Source organism: Macrosteles quadrilineatus, unplaced genomic scaffold, assembly GCF_028750875.1.
Source record: "Macrosteles quadrilineatus isolate MER2022 unplaced genomic scaffold, UCM_ALF_1.0 Scaffold_110__1_contigs__length_343271, whole genome shotgun sequence".
In the NCBI taxonomy this organism is placed as follows: domain Eukaryota; kingdom Metazoa; phylum Arthropoda; class Insecta; order Hemiptera; family Cicadellidae; genus Macrosteles; species Macrosteles quadrilineatus.
Window position 1 is genome coordinate 211,274 of NW_026542703.1, and position 11,156 is coordinate 222,429.

The 11,156-nt window shown below is 34.5% G+C and overlaps 1 protein-coding gene across 1 annotated transcript; it reads left to right on the plus strand.

Annotated features, from left to right (window-relative positions):
* Positions 1–2,179: 2,179 nt before the first annotated feature.
* On the plus strand, positions 2,180–10,816 carry LOC128982103 (spermine oxidase-like). The gene is made up of 9 exons (XM_054401153.1): positions 2,180–2,254; positions 3,713–3,855; positions 4,948–5,212; positions 6,263–6,473; positions 7,165–7,398; positions 8,268–8,399; positions 8,891–9,087; positions 9,822–9,942; positions 10,257–10,816. The coding sequence occupies exons 1-9, from the start codon at positions 2,184–2,186 to the stop codon at positions 10,371–10,373; spliced, it is 1,491 nt and encodes a 496-aa protein (XP_054257128.1). The 5' UTR covers positions 2,180–2,183; the 3' UTR covers positions 10,374–10,816.
* The last annotated feature ends 340 nt before the right edge of the window (positions 10,817–11,156 follow it).

The window sequence follows — 11,156 nt, forward strand, 5'->3', positions numbered from 1 at the left end:
TTACGGGAAAACTCACAACAGTTGCGAGAACTTTTTCACCGTAATTTGTACAACAGTTGGGGTTGAGCCATTTTGTTTGGAGAGAAAAATGAATATAGCTTACTTTTTTCTTCAAGATCGTTTGAGCATTTTTTGTAAAGAACCATGTTTTCATTATTCCAAGAGTTTATATAAGAAAATCACTATTACAAATTAAAAAATAATAAAATTACTTCTATCTTTATCATAGATGAGGATCCACATTCCACTTTTCATCAAAATTGAACCGAAGGTAAGATTTGTAAGCACATAGAAGTCTGTACACATCCACAAACAAAAATACATCACTTCGAAAACCAATGTTTTGGGGTTCAGGGCTAAGACGGATCCACTAATTCTAACTAGAAACTTTGGACAAAAACAATATTTTATCCGAATACTACTATGTATAGAGGGAGAAGGTAAAAATTGTACGTTGTAATGGTTTTTTTTTTATTTAGTCTATATTAATATATATTTATAAAAGAAAGCTGTTTTGTTATCTCTCAAAATTCTTGTCGAATTATATGTCAAAAGGTCTAATTGGTCAATTAACAATGTGGAGTATGTTAGTTGAATAAACAAAAGAAACTTTAACAGAGCAAATATGAACGTTTTGCTTTATGAATTATTATAAAACTCACTAAACAATGGCAAAAAGGAGAAAACTTTAACTTACAGTCGATTCATTAAATCCGATGTATATATTTTTTTAAGTACTGCCTTACATAGAAATATACGAGACTAATAAAATTATTTCTATTGGATTGCGTGTAAGCAATTTACAAGTAACCCATGTCCTGAAATTCCAAATCTTGTTTTGTATGCGAATGATAAACAAAGGTTGACAAGGTTGATTATTTATTTCATATGTCGTTGGACAAATTTGTTGCGGAATAAAGTTTGATTGAAACCAACTATGGATAAAATATTCGGTCGTAACATTTTCAGGCGAAAGTTTTAAAGGCTAATGAATTAAAACCCGTCCGAATCATCAGTAAAACGTCATGTCTCTAACATCAAAGAGGCATGGTGCAGAAAGTCACAAGTAGTAAATGAGATAGAGAGAGACGGGTAGAACAAGAAGAGAAAAAGGAAAACCCAATGCTAGTTTGAAATCCTTTGACCTAACCAGTTGTGTTTCCTTTCATTTAACATTACTTTGAAAGTAAAAGAGTTTTAGTTTGTAAACCAAAATGTTTAGAGTGTTTGGCAAATAAAAAACTAAATATCGGTAAAAAATATTAATTAAGAATATTTTGTAAGATTTGTAAGGTTAACGCTTTGCAATATTAACATTGCAATACCGAGTTTTTTTTTTACCAAACTCAAGGTTTAAGTACTGTGATCTAAACGTCAAATCATTAAATTGAAATCTGTATAAAACTGAAAGACAGGGTAGCTACTTCTTAGGAATTTTCTAAAACAATAAAACCCTCTGATAATTGTACTTTCTCACCCTAAATAGTAATCCACATCTCTGATTCCATATATAGACCAAGCCGGTCTGCTCGGGTGTGGTTTTGTCCTCTGGTAATAAATAATGACGGCTTTTGTTGTCTGGCTGTTTTATCATATTTCCTCACTATTCAAAGACAAATGCTCACGCCACACATATTCTAGTGTTTTTTCTGTGGCGAGAGTAATTTCTGTTAATTGTTTTTGCTGTCCAATAAAAACAAAACTTTGTGATATTGGTCTTATATTAATATTTATTTTTCAAATTTCCCAACAAACATCATTCAAACTTCTTTCCTTGTGAAATAATTAAAATTCAATATGTCAGTCGTTTGGTTTGCTCATGGGTTAAACGATACTCTTTCATCCCAAACCAAAAATTGAAATAATTTTCTAATATAACAGGTCTTAAAGAAAATACTTTTTATGCTTTAGCCGGAAATACTTTTTAGCTGGTTGCCCGACCATGAAAATTAGCCTGTGCAAATATACGTTTTGTTTTCCTAAAGGTTTAACTACATTTTTCAAAATGGTAATTTCTTTAAGTGTTTTGGACTTCACAACAAATATTTTAATATGAATATAAAGTCAAGTTCAAGAAGCGATAGCTCCCTGGGTTCACAAGTTTTATGATAGTTGATAACTTTTGACCAAACTTTTAATTGCTGCTATCAGTAAAGCCAACCAGTTGTACTGTTGTCATCAAGATGGCAACATTTATTCGGTTGGTTTTAGTTTTACTAGCTATAACCTTTTCAGCATTTGCCACAACATCTGAGTAAGTAAATGTCAAAACAATAGGTTTGTTAGTAACCCATTCAAAAAATCCGATGGATTTACAATAATAGTATTATTTTTATAAGAAAATTGGTACTTTTGACAGTCAACATCTCTATTAGGATTAGCTAAACAAAAACCTTTAGTACAGCAAAGTAGTAGTAGTAGCTATTCAGCAAAGTATTTTTCCTACAGTCACCCGACAAAGTTGGCTTCCTTGTACTGTTTATAGTACAGAAAGCTGCTAATTGCTGCATATTTATACTTTGCCGTACGGTTTATACTTTGCCGTACGGTTTATACTTTGCCGCACATCAGGATTCCAACGAAACAACACAAAACAGCGTGGATCTATTATGCACGTAATCCGTGTACCCTTGGAAATAGGTTGGCAACACATAAAGATAATAATACTATGAGCAGCTGATTGACTATTATAACTACGATTTAACCTGTCATTTCGTGTTTAAAGTTTCGGTATTTCTGAACTTTCTGGACTTTTCTTTTAAACGTTTTTAAAAAATACCTACGATCTTAATAAACAAGAAAATACCTTTAAAGCATTTTTTTTAGGCGCGGAAACCACTTCAAATTACAAAAACATACGGAACTATATTCTCAAAACACGGAGCACATTTCTTGCCGAGGAAAAATAGCGGCGGAGTGATACGGACCGCGGGTACTACTTTCTCTAGGGCACCATTTGTGTTGCCAGCTGAACCTAAACGTGTTGTATAGTGTTTGAAAGACTAATTATTTATATGCTTTATAGTGACTGTAGGAAAAATATAATGTGTAACACGAGTGAAAAAGGCCTTTGCTGCACTCGAGATCATAAACATTGCTCTCGTGTGCAGCAAAGTGCCACTTTCACCACTAGTTACACAAATAACTATTTATTAAAATCACTCTGAAAAAGTTTTCAAACTAATATTTACTTGTTTATGGTTTGCTGTGGAGTTTAATAAGGTAATACATCAAAAGAAAATCTTGAAATGTTTACGTGATTTAATAAATATTTAAGTTTACCCTGACATAGTTAGTTGGGAAAATACGTTTTTAAAACTAAAAATCTTTATTTTATTCATTGTCTACGCTTACTACACAACCAGTTAAATGGAACATTATGAACACCATAATGTACGCCGGTTGCAAGAAGAAGAAGGCCTAGTATCCCAATAACAAGAAATAACAACAAATAAAATAATAAGAATTGAGATGTTGTAACCCTCTTTGAATTGAGCATTAATTCTTCAACATTTACAGTTAGGTTATGGTTGTACATTTGCTATATCTACATGTCAAATCAATGATTTTCGTTTTTAAAATGTATATACGTTGCCTATCTCTCATTTACATAGCATTCACTTGAATTTAGCGGATTTAACTGCGACCCTCTTTTTGAAAAGACCCGAATACAAATAAAAAATTCTGAAACATTGAGGTGTTTCCATTACAGGGTCGAACACAAGGTGGTGATAGTTGGTGCGGGCATCTCAGGGTTTGCAGCAGCAACAACCCTTTTGGAAAACAACTTTACTGACTTTGTTGTTTTGGAGGCATCAGACAGGATTGGCGGCAGGATTAACACCGTCCAGTTCGGTTCGTAAAGGATGGTCCAATTTTAGTTTCCTATTTTTTTTTTTTCAGGAAAAAAACACGATCATTTTTACATTTTCTTACTTATTATTTGGTTAACATAATCTTTGGCAATTTTCATTACAGTGAAAAACTTTACTAGGCTAGTAAACTTTACTAGTAAAAACTGATTTGGCCAATATGGACGTCCTCCACTTCTGTTATTTTAGAGGTAGTTTTTGTTTACAAGATTTATATATAACCCGCACGTAACTCGTTGAATGTGTGCTCTCAGTTGTTCTAACAATGCCTCACGTGTATGATATAAGGTTTATATTCTACCCATGTTGAGAAATTCCAATTATTGACATACCCAGAGAAATTAAAACTTGCTTTATCAGAGAAAAGATTTTCTTCAAAAATTCGGTCTGTTATTCTGTTACCCACTCTGAATACATTCTTTGCTGTCAATAATATAGGGATTTCAGTTCTTAGAATTACTGGCTCATGTTTAATGTTAAATTCCAAAATCCCATGAAAATTGTGCTTAAGGGATGCGTACGATAGGCTTAAAGTCTGCGAATGGCGGAACATTTTTAATTGTGGCTACACTATCACTCACAGTAGTAATATTTCCGGCTGATCATATTCCACTACGATAAAAAAGCCTTCGTCTATCTCTAATTATTCCAGTTTCCTTAAATGCCTTTACTATGTTTCAAGCTTTTCCTTCGATAAGAATAATAAATTAAATGTATTTGTTATTTAATTTCGGTAAGGAAGTTGTATTGAATTTTTCTTTCTGTAGATCACTTGATCAAACTTAACACGGTAGGCAGTGTTTAAACTATTTATTTTACTATTGTGTTGCAATAGACTGACCTTCTATTTGTCTATGATGTAATACAAATATACAACAATGATCAGCTGTGCAATTGTCAGTGCTATTAAAATGAGTAACTGAAATTTTATCATCCTATTACAAGATACATTCTGATAAAGCCTTTATGACTGTGGGGGGAGAGGGTCGTAACCCTCGTTATGACGTTTCTCGAACCCCTTTAAAACCAACAGGTCGATAGAAATGAGTTTAAATGAGATCAATGTTCCATCTAGAAGGTGTACCTGTAGACAAAGGTGCAGAGTTTGTCCATGGTCAGGAGGACAACATCGTCTACGACCTGGTGAAGCCCTACGGTCTGTTAGCCTCGTACGCTCCGCTCGCCTCGTCAGAGAAACACATCTTTGCTGACGTCACAGGTCGTCAGTACAACAACACTCTGGTATATTCGCTGGTGGAAGAGGCTCGTGAAATTTTCTACCAGGACTACAGTGAGCACAATAGCTCAGACGGTTCTGTAGCTGGCTTCTTCTATCCCAGGTGTAGTATTGGAAAAATTAAAAAAATCATTTGAGTATTGCCTCATCAGAATGATGATAAGTTGAATCTCATAAGTGTTTTTGTGGCTTAATACTAAGCTTTAGTTTTTCATGTGAAATCAATAGTAATAAAAAAGTAGGAACTAATAGTCAAAGGTGTTGGGTCTTCAGGGGGCCTTTCAAAACAGCCCAGTTCCTGTGACTTGTGAAACGAAATTGGCTCACATGGGACTTTTCAATGAGTTGTGCTATAAGACAGAGTACCTGTTTCCACTGTGTGAATCTACTAGTATTCGAAATTCTCCATCAATATTATTAGTATTGTTATCAGTTACAATAGTTTTATCTTCCAAAGTCATTATTTAGTGTCAATTTTCTCAGCATTCTCTTAATATTCTCGATTTAAACCGTCAGTTCTCTGTGTTTTCAAATCAGGACACTCAGTAATCTATGTTATTTTACTCAGGATTAACGTCGTTGTTGCCATTTAATATTCTCAGGAAACTGTGTCATTATTATCAGGGTCCAACATCAATAGTTTCAGTATTTCAGTACTGACTAACATGCTCTCTCTATACTTTCAGCATTTCAGAACATCTGTCAGTATACCGAAGATTGTCCCTTTCACACTCTTTCTATGGGACGTTATTATTATTTATGATCATTATAACATATTTTATTGACAACCAACAGCTTTATAGAGTTAAATATAAGTTAGTTTCAAATTATTGAATGTTTCTCAAACTATACACCACAGCCCACATTAAATTCGCCAATCTACAAATCATACATAAATTCCAGTGGTTACAATTTGGTTTTGCTATACAAATACATCCGGTGTACCTACAACCGCATACACTCCTTATATAGAGTCTATTAGAGAAGAGATACACCGGTTTTAGAATTTGACCTATGCAACCTATGTCAAGTAGGGTGGGGTTAAGTTAGGTAATGTTAGTTTACATAGACTTCTCTCCATCGAAAAATGTTTATAGTGGCTTAAAGACCAAAATATACTACAAATCTAATTATAATCGTGTACTTTGACCAGGCTGCAGGAGCTGGTGACAGCAAGTGAAGTAGACGCTGAGCTATGGGAGGCTGTCAACCAAACTGTGACAACCAATGAGATGGTGTACAGCGCTGCAGACAGCCTTGACCAGTTAGGGGTGCGAGGGGAGGGGGAGTATGTGGAGAATGGGGGTGATCAGACCTTGAAGTGGACCTTCCGTGGGTACAAGACCATCTTTGAGATACTGTCGGTGAGATAATAGATATCTGAACAACTGTATATAGCAATGGAACTTTTTTAAGGGATAAATGTTAGAATGGTTGACGTAGGAGGCTTGCCAAGTGCGTAAATTGTATATAGACTTTAATAGATGATTGGACATGAGTTGCACCTAACATTATGTCTACAGTTACTACGTGGTAAATAACAAATCCTACTTCAGTAGAACAGGTTTTAATGAAACGTTATTTTAATATGAAACTGTAAAAACAGTCGAAAATACTCTAAAATGGATCTCCTCACTGGTCGTTTGTTATCGATTCTATCTTGAGAAGAGTCAGAACGTGTTAAATAATTCGATTCCGTGTCCACCTATCCTTAACCATTGGGCCTAAAGCTAATATTACTAACAAATCTGTCATCTCATTACCTTAAATACATCCTTCAGTGTAGGAGTCGTTTATTAATCTAACAAAGTAATAATTAAAATTTATAATGACGTTGGTTTTTATTATTTAATTGGACTTTATATTATTTATACTTTTCATTTGATGACGGTTGGAGTTTATGCACCTACAGAAACGTTGTGTAGTTTAAAACACAAGACACGATGGAAAAGTCAAACAATTTTAACATAAAAAGTAATAATTGTTGAAAAAATGTTCTATATCATAGTAGATCTGATATGTTTTGTAGTATATGTTCTGTTTGGTAACTCCTAGAACAAGTTTCCCAACGTCTCCGAGGAGCTGCCCATCATGGAGAAGGTTCTGTTCGGCAAGGAGGTGCAGGGGTTGGACTATGGTCAGGGGGAGGGGAAGGTAGTATTGAGATGTACTGATGGTAGTAGCTACACAGCTGATCACGTGGTCATCACAGTGTCACTGGGGGTGCTCAAGAAACACATGGAGATGTTCAACCCTACCTTGCCACGGAGTAAGACTAATGCTATCCAGGTGAGAATGTGGTATTGTTGAGACTAACTTAAGGAACGTGGTTAGATGCATTGATAAGTTTTGGGAAGCAACCCTAATTACAAGTACAGAAGGTACTCTTGAAAAAAAAAAACAAGCTAATAATTTGGCAGCCCTGTTTCCTTTACTTTATTGCCGATCAGCTGATATGCATACTTGCATTGTTGTCAAGACAGCTTTATGTTATAGGGAGTTTATTATGTTTATTTATTGAGAGTTCATTTGCAAAACCAACCGGCTTAACATAGTTTGGACAAAAAATAACTGAGGAATAGTTCCTTTCTTGCTTTACCCACAGGTTTTCTCCATAAATTTACCGTCCTTTAAATTGAGAAAACTGTAGGTATAGCATGAAAGAAATTAGCAGTTACTCTTTGTCCAAACTATGTTTAGTAATACATCGTTTAATTATAAAACAAATTTACTCAATTTAATGCATCTTTCAGTTTTTTGTGAAATTTTGCATTAAATAGCCGCTATTTTTTACGATTGAAAAGTTCTTATTCACATTTTGCTAAATTATTTCAATCAAAATACGAAGAATGTTGCTAAATATCAAAGAATTAGCTCCAGTCGTTAAGGAGTTTACGTTTTTTGCGTATTTCCTGAGTGTACTATATGACCACTCTCCCTCCAGTAGACGTCTGTGAATAAAATATAACTTGATAGTTTTATTAGTGTTGAAAAATTTAATTTGGTATAGAATACAGTATTTACAGCATTGTACTTAGACAGTTATTGTTCAATAATGCATAAAACCGCTTATTCTGCACCAACAAATGGTTAATGAAAAGTTTTCTTGATAGCAGTAAGCAAAAAAAAACACTCCTAACTTTTGTTGTATTTTGCAGACTTTGGGAATAGGGTGTGTCGGAAAAGTGTTTCTCTTATTTCCAACTCGATGGTGGCCTGAAGATATCAACGTAATTGTTCCAATGTTTTCTAAGAAACAGCTTGAAGACTTCAAGAAAAATTCCACCCATGTAAGAAATGTGTCATGTTATATTAGAGATACTAGTCATGTAGACAATAAAATAACTTCCTTTGTTAGAGCAAGTTGAAACTGAACTTGTACCTTTTCTGGCTAAATATTGTTGTAATCTTTCAATACGCTCTAAGATGACACTTTACTGCCCTAGATTTAGTTGTTAGTACACTATGCGTTAAACTAAACTATTGCTGTCCTTAAGGCTTTAGGTTGCACAGCTGACACCAGTAAGGAAGAAATTAACGAAAAATCTAAACTAATAAGTCCAATCAATGGTCGATTAAGATTTCGATATGCAGAATCGATATCTCGCCAAACTATTCATGCCAGCCGTTGTGCCATTTGCCTGCGCAATTTACCTGTTACTCCTTGTAGTTAACTGTTACCTTGTTATTTCTGTCATCTTAACCTATTACTTTTACCTTGTCTGTTACAATTATATTTACCTGCGACTATAACCTAGTATAACATGTTATGCCTCTGCAGGGTTACTGGGCCGCCTACACCTCCGGGTTCTGGCCGGTGATGCAGCATGAGCGTATGCTCTGTGCGTGGTTCTCAGGGGAAGCTTGTAGAATCATGGAGAAGTTGACGGAAGAAGAAGTCATCCAGGGTCTGCTTGAGCTGCTTAATGCTCTTGTAGGCAAACAACATCAGATTCCCCGACCTGAAGGAATTCTGAGGTAACTGCTCTAGTGCCTTAAGATAAAGCATACAATTAAAACCCAGACCCCTTTCGTGATAGTGTTTTGTTGAAAATGTCCCTACAGTTATCTGAATGTAGTTTACAGAGATATGTCAGTAACTTTTTTATGGTTTGAGCTGTCCTAGCTGCCTTTCATCATTGGGTTTTCAATTAATGGCTTAGGCTAAACAGCTAATATTACATGTAGGAACAAAGCTGCATAGGTTATCTTACTCGCATTTACATTCAGAATGGGAAATTTATATCTCTCCCCGTTGCAGAAAACCTGCTGACTAAGCGAATTTCCATTTGCTTGATTGGATTTTCACTCGAATGTATCAAAATTGTCAATTCTTTTTATACTACATAACAATGGGTTTAGTGAGTACTTAGGTTTGCAGCTACAATGGAAGTAATAATGTGTGGTTTTGGTAAAATAGTAATAGGTTAATTTGAAATAATATGCCAAAATTGATTTTTAAAAGTATCTAAAACAAGCAAACTCCAACAGTTTACTTATTCTCTAAAAGAACGACATGAGAGCTCCAAATTTACATTATTTTGGGGAATTCTCTCCAAATATATCGATCCCACAACAACACTTCAACATACTAAAGCATAACTTTTTCAATCCCTACAAACCGATATTCCGATATTTTAAGTTTTTAGGTTAAAAAATAAGAAAACAAATTGGTTACCGTTCTATTTAACATTATTCTTTTTGTTTGACAGGACTAACTGGGCCAGCTATCCCTACACGTTAGGATCATACTCTTTTTACACGCCAGATAGCGATCGTCTAAATGTAACTAGAAATCATCTATCCGAGCCTGTACTACATCATGATAAACCTGTAAGTATACTTCTTACTTCACTAAGGTGTAACTTTGAAGTAATAAGACCATTTTGTAAATATTTGGCTTACTCTATGTTCTTATAAAGTTGGAAGTGAAAATACTATGTTTCAACACTAGGGCTATCCTCCATGGATAAGAAAGGTTTAATTCTGTCCTTAACACATTTCAAGGTCAGGACATACATCAGTATGTCTTCATTAAATCTCGTAAACGAAACTACATGTGGCATTAATTACAGTTAGTTGCTTATGTCGTATTTATAAATACGCAGTATGTTGCTAAACTGGCTTTAATTTCTTCGCCTTTGCAGGTTTTACTGTTCGCTGGGGAGGCTACTCACCCTCACTACTGGAGTACAGTGCATGGCGGACTGGCAACAGGGATTAGGGAGGCAAACAACCTACTAAAGTATCTCCAGACTGCCTGAAATATAGGGAATTTTGTATACTAACCTAAGGAGTTTCTTGAATAATAAATCAATTTTTATCTTTTGAAAAATGCACATAAGACTTTTGAAACAAAGTACATAAAATTGAGTTTACAACATAATTTTGGTTCATTTGCTTCTGGTATTGATCAGGGGGTTAGAAAGGCCAACAACCTAATACAGGACTAAAGGATAGTACTGTCCCAAATTTGGGGGCATTGAGTGTACTACGTTATGGTAGTTCTGAAATATACAAATTGAAGGGGTCCAGAAAAAACTAAACATACTCCTATAAAACAAATTTCTTCTTGTTAAAATTGTTAAATATGATTTATTTATGTTATAATAAACTAAGAAAGCCACAGGGGGACATTAATAACAAGACCCTTGATAACAAGTCGCTCTTTATAACAAAAGTCATTTTTAAATTTCCTATAATTCGTTTTACCCCTAATCAAAATATTTTCTTACAAACCTTGGTAAGATGAAAACTGATAACATGTTTACATAACAACTACCATGGAAGTCTTGTTATCGAGGTTTTATGATTGTTAATATCTTGTAAATCTAAGTATAAGGTTCAATAAACAACATACCATTACTTTGATTTGTTTTCCTGTTACTCTGCAACAATAGGTAACTTACTCAATTTCATTCTCAATAGCAGAGCCCTAGGGGCGTTTTCAAAAATGTTAGGCAAGTTTGCAAATCTACGCAAAACGTTCTTTCCAATGAGACGTGAATGGATAAAATCGGTTAAGAAATGGCGGAGGAGTTCAACCG